The 21,228-nt window shown below is 51.8% G+C and overlaps 1 protein-coding gene across 7 annotated transcripts in view; it reads left to right on the top strand.

The window, feature by feature from the left end:
* The window catches only part of TSC2 (TSC complex subunit 2), a 36,360-nt gene that overhangs the window by 255 nt on the left and 14,877 nt on the right, over nucleotides 1-21,228 (top strand). For all 7 annotated transcript variants that reach the window (XM_081131562.1, XM_081131557.1, XM_081131559.1 and 4 more), the window contains exons 2-22: nucleotides 377-543; nucleotides 2,226-2,312; nucleotides 4,101-4,211; nucleotides 5,170-5,314; nucleotides 6,348-6,465; nucleotides 6,881-6,929; nucleotides 7,328-7,453; nucleotides 7,809-7,882; nucleotides 9,230-9,356; nucleotides 10,121-10,264; nucleotides 10,971-11,108; nucleotides 11,679-11,782; nucleotides 12,229-12,310; nucleotides 13,710-13,865; nucleotides 14,296-14,412; nucleotides 15,249-15,371; nucleotides 16,269-16,375; nucleotides 16,579-16,729; nucleotides 18,043-18,165; nucleotides 18,657-18,791; nucleotides 20,585-20,774. In XM_081131562.1, the coding sequence (XP_080987688.1) occupies nucleotides 406-543; nucleotides 2,226-2,312; nucleotides 4,101-4,211; nucleotides 5,170-5,314; nucleotides 6,348-6,465; nucleotides 6,881-6,929; nucleotides 7,328-7,453; nucleotides 7,809-7,882; nucleotides 9,230-9,356; nucleotides 10,121-10,264; nucleotides 10,971-11,108; nucleotides 11,679-11,782; nucleotides 12,229-12,310; nucleotides 13,710-13,865; nucleotides 14,296-14,412; nucleotides 15,249-15,371; nucleotides 16,269-16,375; nucleotides 16,579-16,729; nucleotides 18,043-18,165; nucleotides 18,657-18,791; nucleotides 20,585-20,774 (2,545 nt within the window). In that variant the 5' untranslated portion in view covers nucleotides 377-405. The remainder of the gene's footprint in view (nucleotides 1-376; nucleotides 544-2,225; nucleotides 2,313-4,100; nucleotides 4,212-5,169; nucleotides 5,315-6,347; nucleotides 6,466-6,880; nucleotides 6,930-7,327; nucleotides 7,454-7,808; nucleotides 7,883-9,229; nucleotides 9,357-10,120; nucleotides 10,265-10,970; nucleotides 11,109-11,678; nucleotides 11,783-12,228; nucleotides 12,311-13,709; nucleotides 13,866-14,295; nucleotides 14,413-15,248; nucleotides 15,372-16,268; nucleotides 16,376-16,578; nucleotides 16,730-18,042; nucleotides 18,166-18,656; nucleotides 18,792-20,584; nucleotides 20,775-21,228) is intronic.

A 21,228-nucleotide genomic window follows, 5' to 3' on the forward strand; every position in this document is an offset into this window, starting at 1 on the left:
GCCCCACTCAGCCTGACCCTGGAGCTCCCAGCACTCCTAGGTTTTAAGTCCTGGCGGGTGAGGGGGCGTCCCTTTGATAGCCCTCCTTAAATGCAGGGAAGAGAGATGGCTAACGTCAGGGCTCCCTGGGGCGCGCGGTGGCCGCCCTTCACCCCCAATTCCCCTTCCTCACCCCATGCACTAAGGGGCGGGCGGCCTGGTGTTTCCCAGCTTAATTTCTGACCAGGACAGGTGGTTGCTGTTGAGTGCTATCCAGGGGCTGTGGGAGGGGAGGTGTCCACCAGAGACCTAGGATTCCTGGGTGGCTGTACCAGGTCCGCAGGGGCAGGTGTATGGAGTTGTTTCTGAGATTGCTATGCTTGTTTCCTCCGCGCAGAGGAGTCCCATGGTGCGTTCCTGCCCACCATGGCCAAGCCAACAAGCAAAGATTCAGGCTTGAAGGAGAAGTTCAAGATTCTGTTGGGACTGGGAACTCCAAGACCAAATCCCAGGTCTGCAGAGGGCAGACAGACAGAGTTTGTCATCACAGCGGAAATCCTGAAAGTGAGTGAGCTACCTGTGTCTTCCCTTTTGGCCTCGTGGGAGGTGCAAGGAAGGCTGGGTTTGGTATGTCAACAGGTTCTGTGGGAGATGAGTTGCTGGTGACGTTCTTTATGGGGCTGCTGTCCCCAGTACCAGGGAGACTTACATGTCTTTTTTCTGGAGATTCAGGCAGTCAGAACCTTGGCGACATGGTTCAGCACATGAGTTAGTATTCAGATGTCTATGCAAGGAAACCTACTTTACGGTATGGGTTCTGTTCTGAATGTCATGGTCTCCACAGATGATTCGGGTTATAGCCAGGTGTAAGCTAGTAATTTGTGAGTTCCTGTGAGAAGTCTATTTGAATCCCTCGCCACATTCCTGACACCATGCTTTGCCCATAAATAAATGTTGTCTTTGCACTTTTATTATTATTTTACTTATTTACTCTTAAAACTTTTACTTGTTGATTTGGGGGGGAGAGAGAAAGAGAAACATCAATTTGTTGTTCCACTTATTTATGCATTCATTGGTTGCTTCTTGTATGTACCCTGACTGGGGATCAAACCAGCAACCTTGGTGTATTGGGATGATGCTCTAACCATCTGGAGCTACCCAGCTAGGACTTAGTTTTTGTGCTTTTAAAGTATCCCATTCAGAAACAACCAAAACATATTCATCACCTGGTAAGCTGCCCCTTGAATAACACAGGTTTGAACTGCACAGGTCCCTTTAAATGCAAGTTTTGGGTTTTTTAAAAATTGAATTTATTTGGGGTGACATTGGTCAATAAAATTATATAGGTTTCAGGTGTACAATTCTATAATATATCATCTGTACATTGTGTGTTCACCACCTCAAGTCTCCTTAAACGCAGGTTTTTTAAATCCACCTGTAGAAGACCTTGACAGTTCAAACCCAGTGTTGTTCAAGGGTCAGCTGCATAAACAAAGTGGGATACATTCATACAAAGGAGTATTACATGTCATAAAAGAGGAGTGAAGTGCTCATACACTTTAATTATAACATGGATGAACCTTGAAAACATGCTAAATGAAAGAAACCAATCATAAAGGTGCACATAATGTATGATTCCATTTATATGAAATATCAAGAATAGATAAACCTGTAGAGACAGAAGGCAGATTAGCCTTTGCCAGGGTCTGGGTGGAGAAAGGAATTGGGAATGACTGCTAATGGATGTGAGGTTTCCTTTTGAAGGAATGAAAGTGTTCTGTAATTAGTGGAGGTAGTTACAAGCATTTTAAATATACTAAAAAATAAATTGGTTTAATTTTTTTTATTTTATTGATTTGAGAGAGAGAGAAACATTGATTTGTTCATGCCTTCGTTGGTTGATTCTTGCATGTGCCCTGACCAGCGATTGAACCCACAACCTTGGCATATCGGGATGAGGCTCTAACCAACAGAGCTACCCCACCAGGGCCTTGTTTGTATGGTTTAAAGTGGTGAGTTTTATGTGATATAAATTTTATCACAGTGCTAAATTGCAGTGATGGAAAAAAAGTCTATTCTCACTCCACTGAGATGGAGTCGTGAACTGGTAATCCCTAATTTCAGAAAGGTCTGCTGCAAGTCTGCACCGTGGGAAATATGGTACAGGTCTTAGGGTGGTCTGTGATTGGCAGTTAGGAGACCTGTTGCCTGAGCACAGCCCCTTTTCATTCTTTTACCATCTCTAGGAAGTGAGCGTTGAATGTGGCCTCAACAATCGCATTCGGGCAATAGGGCAGATCTGTGAAGTCGCAAAAACGAAGAAATTTGAAGAGGTAGGTCTGTCTCAGTTGGGTTACCTCTGATGCAAGTGAGCTGTTTAGAAGCCAGATTTTAGAAGCCTGATATGGCTCTTTCTAAGGAGCAGTGTTGACAGCTAACTTTGCTGAAGAACTAATATACACCATTTTAGAGAATTTAACTTTTATCTTAGTGACAACGGGAAAGCTTCTGAAAATGCCCTGAGGGGCCAATCCTATGTGGAGATGGAGAACAAAGGAATTAAGGCTTTTCTAGCAGATCTGAGAAAGGGTTTGTAGTGGTTTCCAGAAATGCACTTTCTTCAAAAAAAATTGATTTCAGAGAGAGAGAAAGGGAGAGGGATGGAGAGATTGAAACATCAGTGATGAGAGAGAATCACCAATTCGCAGCTCAGGCATGTGCCCTGACTGGGAATCGAACTGTGACCTCCAGCCAGGTTCCTGGTTCGGCGCCCAACCACTGAGCCACGAGGGCTGGACCAGAAATGCACTTTTACTTGTCCTCTTATTACAGATTTGGGGGAAGGAAAAATAGAGGAGTGTCAGGGAAGAGATAGGTTTTACAGAGAACAATTCGAGGCACACCAGTCTCAGTGTCTTTTGGGGAGAGAGTGTGGTTGATGGTATCAAGCAGCCTTACAGACATAGGCATATTTATTTTGGCCAGCTGTTTCCAGGCTCTCTCCTGACATCCAATGCTCTGAGTGGGAAGTTGTCCTTAGAGCACTTCAAGGGCTCTGCTCCAGCCTTGCACAGCTTTTGTGTGAGTGACAGGGTGGCGGGGGGAGATGTGGACCTCACACCTAGCAGATTCAGATCTGCTAAGGGTGACAATAACCTCTATCTGAAACATGCAAGCTGCACATTACCAAGGACAAATGTGAAAATAGGCATCTGCGTTCATAAAGTTGCCTGTATAGGTACAGAAAGGTGAGATGTGGCTGAGCTGCTGTCATGTGAATAGAAAGATAGGCCTATGAGGCTGGGATAGTCTACAAGCTTAGAATCCATTTTGTTGTGGCTTAGGTTGCATCAATAGGTGTATTGTGAATGGGACAAAGAAGGTGAAAGTTCAAGTGTATCCTAAGTTGGTCAGAATGTTGATAAGACAACATCTAAAAGACATTTTAGTCCCACTCCTAAAAGGAGTGAGTTCAAGAAAGGGTGAGTGGTCTGAAAACCTTGGTTGAAGGGAGTCTGGTATGGTTAATGTAGAGAAGGGAAGGTGACAAGAGAGAGATTCTGGGTAGCTGTAGGGAACAGGAGCCGGGTCTCCCATGAGCTAGGTGGACTTAGTTAAAGAGGCAGATTCCAGAAGCTTGCACAGAGTTCTTGGCAGATCAAGTCAGGCAGCAGAGGTGGGGCAGGGATGTGATACTGAGTGGCCCATAGCTGGGCTGGTGTGTTTACACAGAGGGAAGCCAGGGAGTAGATTTTTGTGTCAGGCTATAGGCCCAGGGACCACTGTGGTGCTCCTGGTTCTGAGACTCTTCTACTGACTCTTCCCACCAGAGTCTGAGCAAGCTCTAAGGTGGACTCCCTGCGATCTCTGGAGGCAGGCAGGATGGAGAAGCTGTCCTGCTTGCCCTTCTCCCTCCCCTAACCTGTGGCCTGGTGAGGGTTTTGAAGTGGCTTGGAGCTATTCCCTTTATCAGGCTCATGGTCACTATGGACTGTGACAGGTACACAAGATATGGGCTTTAATGGCACAAGATCTAAGTCAAAAGACCCTGTTGTTCTCTGCTGTTTGCTCTCGAGGGGTCCAGCACACCCTAATTGCTATCCCCTCTTCACTGGTGGCAGCATGCAGTGGAAGCACTCTGGAAAGCTGTCGCAGATCTGCTGCAGCCGGAACGGCCACCAGAGGCCCGGCATGCAGTGCTGGCTCTCCTGAAGGCTATCGTGCAGGGACAGGTAAGGGGTGTTGGGTCTGTGCTCAGGTGGAGCTGGGATGGGTGTGTGTGGGATGATGTTGGGCCGCCCACTGACTGCTCCTGCTGGTTCCACTTGGACTCTTGTCTTTGGTGAGTGCACCAGGTACAGGGGCTGTGGCTCCCAGGGTCTCCGCAGCTAGACGGCCTGAGTGGGTATCCTGGCATTGTCTCTTATATCTGTGGGACCCTGGGCAAGTCCCTGGAGCTCCCTGAGCCTCCATCTCCTCACCTATAGAAGGGGATGCTCGTGGCTCCTTCCTCCTCTGGAATGTTTTAGGGAGTAAATGAGGCAATTTGTGCAAAATGATGAGAATGGTGCTTGGCATGAGTGAGCCACTGTGCTGTTGCTCTTGCTGACCTTGTTCCCTCTTCCTGGGCCACTGCCCATTCTCACTGTGCTTTGGCCACACTGGTCTCTGCTGTTCCCGGACCCCTCAGGACACCTCTTGCCATCCCTTCCTGGAAGGCTCCTCGCCTCCTCTCCTGTTTCCGCTACTCCACTCCCAGCTGCCCCAGAGGCCCTGTCACCCTCAGTGTGGTTAGACCATTGTCATTGTTCTGTGAGCATAAATGTGCCCACCCTGGGCTGTGAGTGTGGTGGAGGCAGGGTGCAGAACTGCACTGTCCCTACTGTGTGCCCACACTTGTGCCCACAGCTGAATACATGGTGCTTCACACATGCCGTTCACATATAGTGGGTGCTTCACACCACTTGGATGTTCTCGGGGCCGATGACCAGTGCGTCTGGTGCACTACTCCAAGCTACTCTGATGTTCCCAGTTTGTCCCTCACAGCCAGTTCCTGTGGGAAGAAGAAAGGGCCCCAGAGTTGGGAGTCTTGGAGCCTACTGCACTCCTGGACTTCTTACAGCTGCTCAGAAAGCCCAGGTGGCCAGGGGATCCTAGCAGGACTGCTGACCTCATGATTTTTGTCTTCAGGGAGACCGCTTGGGTGTTCTCAGGGCCCTCTTCTTCAAGGTCATCAAAGATTATCCCTCCAACGAAGACCTCCACGAAAGACTGGAAGTTTTCAAGGCCCTCACGGATAATGGGAGACACATTACCTACTTGGAAGAAGAACTGGGTGAGTGCCACACTGGGTGTGAGGTTTCTCTGGCCTTGGTGATCAAATTTAATCTGGGATGTGGAAGGCCACTGGGGGCCTGAGGGAGTGCTGCAGTTCGCAGGAATGGCCTGCAGGCAGCGCTGCACCACACAGCTCTGCTTACCCACGTGCAGCCTGGGTCAGCCACCTGAATCTCCTGGGGAGCTTGTTAAAAATGCAGAGTCCTGGGCTTCACTCCAGACCTTCTGGCTAGAACTCCTGGGGAATGTGGCTTAGATGTGCCTTTTAGGCAGGCAGGAGGTGGTCTGAGCTCTGCTGTAGGAAGAGCAGGCTGCTGATCCGGGCATCAGGCTACGTCTTACCCAGAGTGCCCCGAGGTTTCTGAGGGGCCACGGTCACCTCACTGGTCTGCCTCCTCTCTCTCTGTGCCCTGGTCCTGACCTTCAACTCTCTTCTTTGCTGGCCTTTCTCCTTGTTGTTTTGATGGTGTGAGGTTTCTGTGAGTCTCGAGATTTCGTGTCACTGATGCGGGAGAAGGGGAAGGAGGAGGAAGAAGTAAATCTGACTAAATACCTTGCTATCCTCTTGCCCAGAAATGGGCCTCAGCTGTCGGTTTGCCTCCAGGGCAGGTGCCGACAGAGGTCATGGTCAGGTTTTCTGTCTGAGTTTACTTGGCTAACAGCCAAACGTTGCTTGTGTCTCCTTCGAGGGATTCTTTCTGGGGATGGGGGCCAGGAATCTGCCTCCTAAACATGTGTCCTGGTGATGCGGGCACCCCTAGCGTTGGAGTCAGGGCTCTGAGCATCAGATGCACAAGCACTGCCCAGATCTCCCTCGGTGCATGCTGAGAGTTGGTGAATTTGAATTCCAGAGTCTGTGACATGCTGACCTGCTCAGACTCCAACTGAGCCTCCTTCGAACCTCTGCATGCGTAGCCTGCCCGTCATTGCATGGGGACTGATGATGGGGTCTCCAGCTGTGAGTGGGATGGGATGTGTTTTCCTTGGGGGAGGTGGTAGGAAGTACATTGCTCGCCTCCTCTTCTTCGCAGCTGAGTTTGTCCTGCAGTGGATGGATATCGGCCTGTCCTCAGAATTCCTTCTGGTGCTTGTGAACTTGGTCAAATTCAACAGCTGTTACCTCGATGAATATATTGCATCAATGGTCCAGTAAGGAAAGAATTCCAGTAACGTTACTCTGATCCTAGTCCCATTCTCTTGGGTCTTTAATTCAGCTCTGTAGGGTGAATAAAGCTGTTGAAACCATCAAATAAGTGGAGAACTTAGAAGTGGCCATAGGCACCTTCCACTTTATTTGATATTTTGAGGCTTGACCTAGTATTTTATTTTTAATGGGTGTAATATTATCTGGTGTTTTATTGTTTTTGTTGTCATTTTTTCTAAACACTCTGAAATCCATGAGGCCAGGGGCAACACTGAGCACCTGCCTATCTGTGGGTGAGTGGGGCCCTAGGGAGAATGAGCCCCTCATGTAACTGACTCTGTAGAGTAATCAGAAAGTAAATTGGAGTCACACAGCCTCTGGGAAATGACCTTTCAGTTGACTTTACGCTTCTTCCAACAGTATGATCTGCCTGCTCTGTGTCCAGACTGTGTCCTCCGTGGACATAGAGGTCAGTAGCTGCCCCTCTCAGAGACAGTTTCTTTCAGCCTCCTTCTGGACAGGCTGGGTGGGCTCTGGGGTTAAGGCCTGTGCTTCCTCTCACTGACTGTGTGGCCCCAGGCAAGCTGCTCGGCCTCTCTGAGCCTCAGGACGCTTTCCTGTAAGTAAGGGTGGTTAGGTGACCTCTGTTGTGGGGTCATAGTTAAGGATGGGATGAACCACAATGTCTGGGATGTAGAAGTGCCTCCCAGAGGTTCCCTTGCTCTTGTGGTTCTGAGGAAGGCTGCTTTGGCAGTGGGGAGGGGAAGTCACTGACCAAAGGAGGGTGGAAAGGAGGCTGGGGCTGTTACCTCTCTGTGGACAGGAGTTGGAGCAGGGCCTGTGTGACGCCTCTCGCCACCCCACCAGGTGTCTCTGCAGGTGCTGGATGCCGTCGTCTGCTACAACTGCCTACCTGCCGAGAGCCTCCCCCTCTTTATTGTCACTCTCTGCCGCACCATCAATGTCAAGGAGCTCTGTGAGCCTTGTTGGAAGGTGGGAGTCTGAACTGTTGTCCTGGAGAGTCCTTTCCTGGATGAAGTTATAAGCCAGGCACATAGGACAAGGGCCATCTTGTCTTTAATGAATAGCCATCTGATTCTTGGGGTGGCCACACAATGGCCTGTTGAGGGGAGTCCAGTGACATTTTCCCAGGCGGTTGAACTGAGGTCAGGGTTTTGGTGGCATTTTGATAACTCTGTGGCCTCCGTGTTTGAGAAGAGATAGTTGAGAGTTGGCTGGACATGGAGGGTGTTGGAGCAGTGGCTGTGTAGGGCTGGCACATGGGGCCGGAGTTTGGGGCCCTGGGACTCATATCTGCCAATCGTATCTGGTGTGTTTTGTTTCCTAGCTGATGCGTAACCTTCTGGGCACCCACCTGGGCCACAGTGCTATCTATAACATGTGCCGCATCATGGAGGACAGGTGAGTGTGGTCAGGGCCTGGGTAGAAGGTGAGGGTCAAGTGGCTGGATCAGCTGCTGCAGAGTCTTCATGAGGAGGTTGTCTGTGTTGGCTCTTGCCTGGTATAGGCTAATGGGGAGGTTTCCTGTTCGTTTGGGGTGACTGATCCAGAAGCTTGCTCTAGTTTTAACTAGGACATCTTAATGCGCCCAATCTGTTCTTCAACTTCTGCTGGTAAAATCAGAACGTTTAAAACTAAACTCTAAACCTCCTCCCATATTTGGATCTTGTCTGGTGAGGCTGCCTCACCTTTGGTCCTGTTTTGAGCCCTTGCCCTCACCTCCCACAGCCAAACCATTATAAGTCCTGTTGCTTCTGTCCCTTAGAGGTGGCTCAAATCTGTCTACCTAGGGCAGGGGTGGGGAACCTTTTTTCTGCTGAGGGGAGAAACATCATTTATAACATCATTTGTGGGCCGTACAGTGTTATCAACTTAAAAATTAGCTATAAAAAAAAGCTCCTAGATTTATTGAATTTAAAGTCCCGTCTGCGGTTTCCTTGTTAGGACCAGACCAAATGATACGCCGGACATTCCCTACCCCTGACCTAGGGCCACCACCCCACCCCCTGAGCTCTTACCTCCTCAATGAACTCCTCCACCCACTCTTGGCCTCACGAAGTCCATTCCATCACTTAGCAGTCACATGCTCTTTTTCCAACACAGATCTGACTGTGTCACCCTTTGCTTGAAGCTACAGTGGCTCTCAGGGCTCTTAGAATCAAAACCAAACTCCTCACTGCAACAAGGCCTGCGTGGTCAAGCCCTGCCCCAGCCATAGCCTCTCACTCCCTCCACCTTGCCATGGGCCCCTGCATGTGCCCTTTGCTCTTGCTGGAATGTCCTTCTGCCTTGGTCAAGTTTCTCTGAGTGCTCCTTGACATCTAGGTGCCCTTGTTGATTCTATGACCACCCCAAGCAGGTTTGCTTTCATATCCTGTGGTTTTCCTTCTTAGCTGATTTGAAGTAGAAACTTGGCATTTTCTTACATGGTCCTTTTGGTTCATGTCTGTCTCCTGGACTGTAAGCTCTCTTTCAGTTCTCTGCCCTGGCATCTAGCACGGCTCTGTGGTTAGCATTGACGACTATTAAGGCAATACGTGAAGGAATCAAATGGTTGTTGCTGGCCCTGGTCTCTGTGTCCTGACCCATGCCCCTCTCCCAGCTTTGCTTCTGCCCCATAAGTGTAAGGACCTCTGGGGAGGCCACGAGGAGCCTGGGCCCACCACAGACCTACCCTTGGGCCCTTAAGTGGGCAGACGCTGACCTCGGGCTCCGCTCACATCCCATCTTTCTGGGGAACATTTTCAGAGCCTACATGGAAGATGCCCCGCTGCTGAGAGGAGCCGTGTTCTTTGTTGGCATGGCTCTCTGGGGAGCGCACCGACTCTATTCTCTCAAGAACTCCCCGACATCTGTGTTGCCATCATTTTATGAGGTAACTCGTTTTTTATACCGCAGGAGCTGTTGAGAGCCAGAGAACTCCCCTTAGTTAGGCCCATGATACAGGTTCTGCTGCAGGAGCTGTGGGGATATTTCCAGTCACTTGCTTTGCAACCAGAGCAAGTAGTATATCTTAAGAATTTTGTATCTTAAAAAGTAGCATTAGAAGTGCTCAAGATTCCCCCAGGGATGGTGGCACTCTAACTGGTGAAGATTTCATTTGGTAATCCCACTCTTGCTCTAGAATTGAGGCCAGTGATAGCGCTTCAGTTTCCATGGTGCCTGGGTGGTGTTTGGAGTTCTTTCTGTGTATGTTTGTCATGTAGTCATCACAGCACCCCGGTGAGCTGGGCGGTTGTATCATCCTCATCTTATCACAAGGAAAGCAATTCAGACAAGCTGGACCGTGTACAGGGTTAACAAAGAATCCCTGATGGGCTGTTTTTTCCTGCCCTGCCCCTACCTCATCGGGCAGTAGAATGTACAGTCTTTGTGCATAGTTTGCATAAGGGTAGCTTTCAGGGTTCCTCTAGGCTGGTAATCCAGGGCCCTGGAATTTAGCTGAATCAGACCTTTTGGAGCTAGTGTAGAAAACACTTCTGGGTTCCTATGATACTTGGGTGGCCTATGAGACATGTGTGGGGTGTGTGGTCCTCTTAGGCATCTTATGCTGGGTTCCAAGGGTGACATGATGGGGACGTCCTATGGGTGAGCAAGAGGTGGCTGATCATTTCCTGCTCCCTGGGCCTTGTGTTCCAGGCCATGACCTGTCCAAACGAGGTGGTGTCCTATGAGATCGTCCTCTCTATAACCAGACTCATCAAGAAGTACAAGAGGGAGCTCCAGGCCGTTACATGGGACATTTTGCTGAACATTATCGAACGCCTGCTTCAGCAGCTTCAGGTGAGAAGACTGTGGGCACAGGGAGGACCAAGACCATGGACAAGCAGGCCCAAGGGCCCTTCCCTGGGGGCCAGGGCCTGGACCTGTGGGCTGGCTGGCCCATCTCACCTGGATGACAGCTCCCATTAGACCTTCCCTCTGAGCCTGCTGGGTGTGTTCCCTGATGGTTCTCAGTGGTGTCAACTTGCCATCCACTAGACAAGTGGATTTTCCAAATGCGCTCCATCATTGGGGCAGGAATATGTTGTAGGTGAGCAAGGGGGCAGTGCTGGCGTTCATCAAGATTGAGTCACCTTTATGGCCTGGAATTGGACCCTGAAGGCAGTTTCCTAAGCATCTAGAAAACCAGCTATATTCTGGGGGACTGGAGTAGATCAGTGTTTAGGTGGCCAAGCCAGGGGGAGAAAGGAGACTCATCCCTCATTGTCACTGACCAGCTGGCCAGGTGGTGCTTCATCTCAGAGTGGCAGACTGGGAGGCCATACCCTGGGGCCTCCAGAAGGTGCTTGAGCCTGGAGGAGGCATGGAGCACGGGGAGTTGGTCCCTTCGAGGCTTGCTATGTGGGCATAGCCAGTACTCCCTGGGGGTAGTGAATGTGTCCCATGCCCAGTGCAAGGGTATGAAGTGTTATCTGAATGCAGCTGGTTTTGAGTCCTTGAGGGAAGCCAGAAGTCACTCCTGTGTAATTGTACCTTTGTGTTGTAGAGCCTGGAGAGCCCAGAGCTCAGGGCCATTGTCCATGACCTGCTGACCACGGTGGAAGAGCTGTGTGATCAGAACGAGTTCCATGGCTCACAGGAGAGATACTTCGAGCTTATTGAGAGATGTGCAGACCAAAGACCTGTAAGACCATCTCTCCCCCGAACCTGGTGGGGCCTTTGGTGCTCAGGCAAGAGGGTGGCTTCCGTCAGGCTTCTAGGGAGGGATGGGACTGCTCAGCTCTGGGAACCCTGGCAGTGCAGGTCTGAAACTGAGTTTTCTGTGTGTTTGAAATAAAGGCTTCTGCTCTCCTGGGATTTGTACTCCAGCAGGGAAGTCTGTCAGGGTGTCAGCAAACTGAATGTGTGTGGGTCTGTTAGAGCACAGTGCTAGCCTAATTGTCAGTTCCCTCCCACCTGTGCGGAGGAAGGTGCTGGCCAGTGCCGTGGAGACTTGTTGCTTGGCACATCTGTTCTTTGGGCGGTAGGCAGTCCTTGTGCCAAAAATGCACAGCTTGATGCCAAGGCTTTTACATGGGTTTTTAAATGAATTTTCATTTCTGCCAATAAAGCTTTGTCTTGGTAGGCTCCCCACCTGGGTCTTGAAGTGGCTGGTCTCACTGAGCAAACTGTTCTCAGCACAGGACCTGTTCATAACAAAACCTCTGGAAAGGCAAAGTGGCTCATTCACACCAGGTTTTTCTTCTTTTGACAGGAGTCCTCCCTCTTAAACTTAATAACCTACAGGGCTCAGTCAATCCACCCAGCAAAGGTTGGCTGGATTCACAACCTTCAGTTACTGATGGAGAAATTCTTCAGGTAGGGAGGCTCTGGAGGCCTCTTGGGCCCTGGCACCTGACCCTGTGTCTGTGCCTTGGGCTGGGGTCTGGGACACCAAGAGTGAGGGCTTTCCTTTCTGATTCTTGAAAGTAATGGTTCTTGATGAGCAGGAAAAGGTGGTTTTTCTGTAGGGCAGAGTTCTTGAGGCCTCTGTGCTTCTCCCTGTGGGGTGGTTGTATAGAAAGACTCTGTCTCTGAAGTCCGAGCTCTGTGCTCCTTTCCCCAGTTCTTATTCTGGATGTTGACAAGTTGGGAGAATTGGAGTCAGTCTCTCCTGCCACCCAGGCTGGGAGGGGGTGCTCGGTTTCCTGTGGTGGGCCGGGGGTCTGGGTACTTGGGATGCAATGTTAGCAGGGCCTGGTGTGGGGGGTGAGGTTGGCAGCAGTGCTCCCACCAGGGCCCAGCAGGTGTGCCTCTGCCCCCAGGAGCGAATCTCGCAGTGCTGTGCGTATCAAGGTGCTGGACGTCCTGTCCTTCGTGCTGCTCATCAACAGGCAGTTCTATGAGGTACATGTCCAATGACTGGAGGGGTAACCTAGGGCGTCGGGTGAGGGCGAGGGTTGCCCTAGAGGCCCTGCATGGCCCTCACTGGGCACTGAGAGCCTCTGGGGATCTACCCGGGACTTGGGGTGTGATACACTCCTCTGTGGCAGGTTTTCTCAGTATGTTTTGTCTGTTTACTCCCTTGTTTGTTTATCCATCCATCTATCTGTTCATTCCATGGTGTCCTCTCCCAGGTCGGTGCTGGGCTCGGAGATGTGGCTGAGCAGCCAACAGGGCACAGTTCCTGTCCTCGGGAAGCTTCAGCCTATTTATCATCCAAAATACAGAGGAGGTGTTTGTTTTGTTTTATTTATTTTTAATCCTCACCCGAGGATATTTTTTCCATTGCTTTTCAGAGAGAGTGGAGGGGGGGGAGAGAGAGAGAAACATCGATGTGAGAGAGACACATCGATTGGTTGCTTCCCACATGAGCCCTGACCAGGGCCAGGGAATTGAGCCTGCAACCAAGGTGTGTGCCCTTGGCCGAAATCGAACCCAGCACCCATCAGTCCGAGGGCCGATGCTCTTAACTACTGAGCCAAACCAGTTAGGGCTACAGAAGAGTTTTCTACCGAGTCTTACATGGGGATGTTTTCTTTCTTTTTGTCTTTGTAATCCCACTCACCCTCTGCACCCCAGCCCAATCACTAGCTGCTGGGGTGGTGCCACACTCTGCCTGTCTTTCTACTGCCAGTTTCTTCCTTCTAGTCCATCTTTCACTGGGTTTGTGGCCAGAGCCTTCCTGCCATGCTCTTTCCTCCAGGAGATGCACCTCAGGCTCTGCGTGTTTTCCCGTGCTTTTCAGCACACCTCTTGGCATTCCCGGCGTTCTTCCTTCCCTCTCAGCCTTCCCTTTCCCTGAGTCTCTGTCTTGGCATTCTACTCTCCTTCAGAATCCTGCTTAGTGCTGCCTCTTCTAGGAAGCCACTCTGGGTTCTCGGGCCCCTCACATCAGGGTCAGTCTTGGCCCGCCTCTGCAAAAGCTCTTGTCATGCTGTCCCATTGAAGTGGACCCTGTTACATTAGGCACAAGGTTTTCCTACCCTCAAGCAGGCACGCGCTTGTGCGCGCACACACACACAGGGCCTTCCATGTAAGATCATTCTTAATTGTACCGTTCAGTGACAAGGAGCAAGTGAGGATGTTCACTTGCATCATGTCTGAGCCTGTGGGCCTGTGCCTAGGCTGGACCAGCATGTAGCCATTGTCATTCTCCTGGGGCCAGGCAGGGCACCCTGGAAGGGCCCTGGCCCCTCAGATGTTGACACATCCCTACCATGTGTTTCCCATTTTGAGTGGTGCCTTAGCTGCTTTCCAGCCTCTGTCTCAGACAACTCCCCTCACTACACTGTGCTTGCTGCAGGAGGAGCTGATCAACACGGTGGTCATCTCACAGCTCTCCCACATCCCTGAGGACAGAGATCACCAGGTCCGGAAGTTGGCCACCCAGTTGCTGGTGGACTTAGCCGAAGGCTGCCACACCCACCACTTCAACAGCCTGCTGGACATCATTGAGAAAGTGAGAGCTGTTGGGGCTCAGGTTCCCTGGGCTGCCAGAAGGACCCCTGCTCTGGGGCAAGCCCTGCGCGCAGCAGCATCCCCTGGACTCCCTCCTCGTTCTCTGTAGAATGACTGGCTGGGTCTTTCAGGGGCAAGGCTTCCCTCTTGGCAGTGATGGGCAGTGTCTGAAGACCTGGCTGGGCCTGGGAAATGTTAGGCGGAGGTCCAAGTCAGGCTGGGGCGGGGCTTGGCCCCTTGCCTTCCCACACAGCCAGCACCCTTTTTTAATTCTGAAACACACCACAGTGGCTAAATGGTCCCTTGGGTGCGTAAAGGGCACCTCTCCTTTTGAGAAATAAAGGAGAAAGCATTTACTGGTGGAAGTACTGAATGGATGCTGACTCTGGGAGCCTGGAACTGGCATTTAAATACAGATCTTCTCTCCAAAGGTGATCGCCCGCTCCCTCTCTCCACCCCCAGAGCTGGAGGAAAGGGACATGGCGGCATACTCTGCCTCCTTGGAGGATGTAAAGACTGCTGTCCTGGGGCTCCTGGTCATCCTTCAGGTGGGCCTTTACTCTACAGGGGGTGTGATGACCAGCTATGTCTGTTAGAGTGCTTATCTTTAGGGACACATCTCCTGGGAGAACTGGGTACTTCATGGGGGTCAAAGAAGGCACCCTGGGTGTGATCCTGACTCAGAGCATGGCAGGGGGTGGACTCAGCCTGGTCAGAGCCATACTGTGCAGAGCCACTCCTGAGTCATTGCCCAGGTCATCCCCTCAGCTCTCCCAGCACCTGAGGGAAGGGCTGCCATCCATTTGGCCCCAAGTTTGTGTGACTTTATTAACAGCTTTATTGAGATGTAATTCCATACCATATAGTTCATCTGTTTAAAGCGTACGACTCAGTGGTTTTCAGTGTATTCAGAGTTGTGCAGCCATCACTACAGACAATTATAGAAAATCTTTATCATATCAAAAGACACCCTATACCTGTCGTGGAGCACACTGCATGCTTGTCCATCCTGGCTTATCCTCTGCCATGTGGTGGTGAGAATGTGCTCATTCAGCCCACAGGGTCTCGTCTCACACATGGCTGCATGGTGCTCTGCTGGATGGGCTTTCCTGATTTAGTAACTGACCCTGTGGATGATAAGGACACAAGGCTGTCTCTGATTTTTTGCTATTGCTGAGTGCCTGCGTGTGGGGGTATCCATGGGGCAAAGGCCTGGAGAGGAACTGGTGGCTTGAAGGGTTTGTGCTTTCTAAGTGTTGGTAGATGGTACCCAGTTACCTCTAAAGCTTGTCCTGGTTCCTCTCCTCCTGGGTACCAGGGTGTCAGCTCCCTGGCTACATTGTGACCTCCTGCCCTCCTGGTGACCAGCGTACTTTCTCTGCAGACCAAGCTATATACCTTGCCTGCCAGCCACGCTACGCGAGTATATGAGATGCTTGTCAGCCACATCCAGCTTCACTACAAGCACAGCTATACCCTGCCCATCGCCAGCAGCATCCGGTTGCAGGTATGATGGGTCTGCTGGGTGGTCATTGGCTATGGTGGAGCCCAGCCACACCTCAGGGCTGGCCTGAGGTAGATTCCCTCAGGGGGCCCAGCAGCTGCCTCAGTCTTGGTGGTACAATGACCTCAACAGGAGACTTGGTGGCAAATGTCCCTGGGGTAGGGTCTCTAACAGATTGTTCCCTACGTTAGTATCAGCTGTGGCACCTGCTGCCCTTCTCTTTGCCTGCAGCTCGAGAGCCTCTGTGGCATGTCAGTCTCTGAATCACATCATGGCCTAGGATGGGGGCAGAGAAAGGGTGTCACACCAATTTACAGGGTAGCATGTGTTCCACTCCTGGTGTTTCAGTGCCTGTCAGCAACCTACAGCAAAGGGTGTGGGCTGTGTGGGGTAGGGCGGGGCTGGGCAGGACTAACTGCCTTGAACTTCCACTGTGGGTGCTGCACCAGGCTGAGCCGAGGTCACTGGGACAAGCCCTGGCCCTTCCCAGAGCATCTCCCCAATGGGAGCCCATTTAGGGAGCCCAGTTAAGTGACCATTCATTGGAGGAAGTGACATTGTCCTGAGTGGATGTCTGCTCTCCAGCACTTGGGGCCTGGCTATGCAGTGCTCCCTAGCCAGCATACAAGGCATCCATTTTCTTCGTCTTGGGGGTGGGACCAGCTACCCATGATGTGAGATGCCACAGCATTGCCAGCTGCTTTGGGACTCTCACAGAGCCTTTGGGCTCTGAGGGAGAAGGCCATGAGTGCTGCACCTCACCACCTGGCGCACTCTGCATGGAGAAGTTGGGGTGTGTTTGCTGTTAGTGGAACACACCTTTCCTGAGAGGACTGTGTGTCTGGGGGTGTGGGTCTGTTTTGGTCCTGCTCTGTGTATGGTGCTTTCTGTTCCCTGCAGGCCTTCGACTTCCTGCTGCTGCTGCGGGCCGACTCACTGCATCGCCTTGGCCTGCCCAGCAAGGATGGTGTTGTGCGGTTTAGCCCCTACTGCCTCTGTGACTACATGTATGTGTGGGCTGACATCTTTCCCTACTACCACTGTCAGCCCTATTTCCCCCAGTTTCATGGCATTAGGGCTATGGGGCAGGTGGGTGGAGCTAGCTGCTCTTCACCCCAAGGATTGTTGTGTGTCTGAGGGACACAGTGGGTCTTCTTACCCTATGGATTGAGGACTTCAGCCTCAGTGCTTTTCCCATTTGCTTCTACAGGGAGACAGAGAGAGGTTCTGAGAAGAAGGCCAGTGGCCCCCTATCACCTCCCACTGGGCTGTCTGGCCCAGCATCTGCAGGCCCCACTGTACGGCTTGGCTCTCTGCCCTACTCCCTGGTCTTCCGTGTCCTCCTGCAGTGTTTAAAGCAGGTGAGATGGCTGGTCCCTTGAGCTCCCTAATGGCAGACTGAGCAATGACTGGTGCTGCCCAGAGGGTACATACAGTTCCTTTCCCTGTATTAGTGACCTTGGGAAGTTAGTTGCTAGTTTTCAGGTGTCTACCCTAAGGTTCATCAGCAGTTCTATAACTTTGTATTGAGCATCTGCTGTGTGTAGAGCATCACATGGAGTTGGATGTGGAGCTAAGGAGACATTTCTGCTCCAGGAGATGGTTTTGGTGCAAGACTAAGGTGTATAGACAGATAACTAGAATCATGGAGCAGAGCTGGCCTCAGAAGGAAGCACAGATGGGCCCTGTGGGACTGCAAGGGGGTGCAGTCACATCTGGTTGGGGCACCTGGAGGGACAAGTAAGGTCAGTCTTGAAAGGCGGGGAAGGTTCCAGTGGCAGGAGTAAGCAAAGCTTGGAAGTAGGGTAGGTGCAGTTTTGTTAGTGGAGATGTAGCTGGGTGGAGCTGGGGAGGCAGAAGAGCTTAGGCCTGTTTCCTGATTGGCCAGCAAGAAAGGAGAAGCAGTCAGCAGTGAGCCGTGGCTGGGTGGGACGGGACAGCCTGTGGCTAGGGGAGCTCCAGAGGGCCACAGCAGAGGGCAGGGCTACGTTGCCTGGGGCACCTGACATTGGCACTAAAGGGGACCATCAGAGATTTCCTGAGTCTTAAGGCCTCCATATCACATGAAGTCTGAGAAAAGCTTTCAGGACTTGTGGCTGTTGGTGTAGCTCATGGGCAGCGGTCACTGCTAATGGAGGTGGGGGGGGGGGACACCAACTTGGTCTGGTGGTGCCACAAATGTGTCCTCCCATTGTTGTGGCCCTGGGTTGACTTTGGTCCTGCACAAGTTACTTGGGCTCATGGGTTGTAGAGGGATGCTTACTGCTGCTCCCTTTGAGCTGGTATAATGGCTTTTTCCTGCTGCACCTCATCGTGCTCTGAGTGGTCATCAGTGAGGGTGCCTTAGGTTCAGTGCAGTAGGCCGGCAGTCCCGGGATCCCCATTGGATGAATGGGGGCGATGGAGCCAGATGTATGGAAGTTCCAGATCCAGCTGAAAAGAGAGAGGTAGTATTGGCTCTGCGCTGGGCCTTCCACTTAGCCCAGCAAAGAGAAGGGCAGCTTTCACCCTGCCCAGCTCTACCTAGCCCAGGAGTATGGAAAACAGAAGAGGAGGGTTCCACAGCCCCTCCCCGCCACCAGCTGTTCTGGTCGAAGCAGAGCTTCAAACTTGGAAACTACATCTCCCTTCTCCAGGCTGCAGAGCTCCCTCTGACTGGCCCCTCTTCTTTCAGGAGACCGACTGGAAGGTGCTGAAGCTTGTGCTCAGCAAGCTGCCTGAGTCGCTGCGTTACAAGGTCCTCATTTTCACCTCTCCATGCAGCGTTGACCAGCTATCTTCTGCTCTGTGCTCCATGGTAACGTGCTGCTTCCAGTGTCATTCACTGGTGGCCATGCTGCAGCATAGTTCCTCCCTCTCCAGGCTTCAGGGTCCTGGGAAGCGTGGTGAAACATAGACAGCATTTCCTTCCGAGATGTGATCTCTGTCTAGAGTGCAGATCATGCCTCCAGGACCTATCCTTGCTTTCCCAGCTTACAGAGCAGAAAATCAGAGTCCCCAGTGTAGAGCTAGAACTCAAGATACTGAGTATGATGTCTCTTCTTCACTGGTACTCATGTGACAGGCACATCAGTCACATTTCCTGTCTCTCCCTAGCATCAGGATGGGTGCTCTTCTACTTTGGAAATGCAAACCTGTGGCCAGAAAAGGAAGTAGGAAGGCCCCTGGGCTTTTGACCCCTCCTCCTGCCGGACCTATGTTCACAGGGACCTTCTTGCCCCCCCTGTGGCCACCCAACAGTTGACCTAGCCACCAGGCGGTTTCACATGTGTGGCTCTTGGTTGTTAGCTTTCAGGTCCCAAGACCCTTGAGCGGCTTCGAGGCACCCCAGAAGGGTTCTCCAGAACTGACCTACATCTGGCCGTGGTTCCCGTGCTGACAGCATTGATCTCTTACCACAACTACTTGGACAAAGCCAGACAGGTACCAGATGGGAGAGTGACAGTCAAACTTTGTGGTGCCCGGATGTTTGCTTCAGCCAAATGGGCTCAGCATTTTCCTTTTAAACTATTGTGGCTGCTAGGCCAGAACGAGGGGCCTGGCTTTGCTTCCCCATGTGCCCATTGGACCCCTGCCACCTGGCTTAGCCTGGAACTGCAGCCATCTGAATCCATTGGCATTCCTGAGCACTCCTCTGGGGTGTGTGGGCTTAATGCAGTGCTTGATTGCCCCCCCCCCCACGCCTAACACACACACACACACACACACACACGTACGTACGTACGTGTGTGTGTCTTTTTTTCCCCCCTCTAATCCTCACCGGAAGTTATTTTTCCCATTGCTTTTCAGAGAGAGTGGAAAGGAAGGGGGGGGTAGAAACATCGATGTGAGAGGGACACGCCAACTGGCCGCCCCCTGTACATGCCCCTACCAGGGCCAGGAATCAAGCCCACAGCTGAGGTACGGTGCCCTCGGCCAGAACTGAACCCAGGACCCTTCTGTCTGCGGGCCAATGCTCTAACCACTGAGCCAAACCAGCTAGGGTGACAGAAGTGTCTTTTTGAGAATATTGCCTGGCTTGTTTTTGCTACAGCTTTAGGACAGGTGGCCAAGCCCCTGTTTTGAGACGAAGTGTGGCTGGGCCAAGGGCCCCCTGACTTCCACCTGCCTGCACACCTGTCATCAGGTGCAGCAAGCATGGATAGAATGCTTGTTTCCTTTGTTCTCTGCTGCTGTGAGTGAGGCCCACGCTGAGCCCTTAACATTTACCATCTCATTTAAATTCCTGACACCTGCCCTGGCCAGTGTAGCCAGTTGGTTGGAGCATCGTCCCATACACTGAAAGGTTGAGGGTTTGATTCCCTGTCAGGCACATACCCAGGTTGTGGGTTCGATCCCCAGTTGTTCAGGGCATGTACAGGAGGCAACCGATGTTTCTCCCCCCCTTTCTCTAAAATAAATGAACACATATCCTTGAGTGAGGATTTAAAAAAATTTTTTTTAAATTGATACCTTTCTTTGTCAGAACTTTGCTTTAGAGAGGTAGCATGTTCAAGGTCACGGCCAGCAAGGAGAGGGGCCTACACTCAGATTCTGGGCTTTCTGAGCCCTGAGACTGTGCTCCTGATCATAGCACTGTTGGGAATTCACACTTAACTTCCCATCCCACTCCCTCCCCGTATCCCCAAAGGGACAGCTGGCCATGCTGGGCTGAAGGTTCCCTGGGAACCCTTGAGGCCCAAAACATTTCTGAGGGGTGGGGCAATTGCAGGAAATCAAAATCGTGGTTTGCCCTGAGGCCGTGGCCCTTGCCTGCACTTGGCACTAGTCTCCTACGGGCACAGCCATACTGTCTTCATGGAGGACATTGACCAGGGTGTGGTGGGCCTAGTGGCCTTGTGTGTCAGGCAGAACCTTCCCTTGCTTAGTTAAAGCCAATCATTTAGGGGTCCCAGAACCAAGAGGATGATGGGCCCAGCATGTCCTGGCTCCAGGGTGTTGGCTGGTGGGAAGGTGTCAGGAAGCACCTGACGGAAGGAGCCCCAATATCTAGTCAGCTTGGGTGGGGTCACCTGCTGGTGGCCCTGCCACTAAGATGCTCAGAGACCTGGGACAAGGCACTTAACCTTTATAAGCCTTGTCTTCCTTCTGTGTAGAACATTCTGGAGTGGGGTGGGAGTAGACAGTGCCCTGGTTCACCAGAACATCTGTCAGGCAGGGGACAGAGGGCTGGTCTATACAAGGGCTGGGTCTGAGACTTCTGTGCCATCCCATAGCGGGAGATGGTGTACTGCCTGGAGCAAGGCCTCATCTACCGCTGTGCCAGCCAGTGTGTGGTGGCCCTGGCCATCTGCAGTGTGGAGATGCCTGACATCATGATCAAAGCTCTGCCCATCCTGGTTGTGAAGCTCACACACATCTCGGCCACGGCCAGTATGGCCATTCCACTTCTTGAGTTCCTGTCGAGTAAGTGTCTGTACTTCCATGTGTGTAAATGTGTGTACACGTGCATGTGTATGTGAGTGTGGGGTGAACTCTTGAGTTTGGGGCTGTCCCTGCCCTGCCTGAAATAACGTGTGCTGACTTCTCTGACCTCATCTCATACCCTCCTGGGAACCTGGGACATGCCACCCTCTGCTGCCTCAGGGCCTTTGCACTTCCTGCCCCTGTGCCTTGAATGCCTTCCTCCTCTCTGGCCTTTAAGTGGCTGCCTCTTTCCTTCCCCTCAGTGTCAGTTTAAATTGCACAGAAGCCTTCTGTTACTTGACATCAGTCCCTGCAATCAGCCTCACTCTCACTGCCTCCTCTTTGTCCCCCTCAAAGCACGCACCACAGCTTGGAGGGCCTTTGTGGACTCACCTCTGAGACTGTGAATTCCAGGAGCAGAAGGTGCCTCACTCACCCCTTCATTCCCAGTATC

Source organism: Miniopterus schreibersii (genome assembly GCF_964146895.1).
Source record: "Miniopterus schreibersii genome assembly, chromosome: 3".
In the NCBI taxonomy this organism is placed as follows: Eukaryota; Metazoa; Chordata; class Mammalia; order Chiroptera; family Miniopteridae; genus Miniopterus; species Miniopterus schreibersii.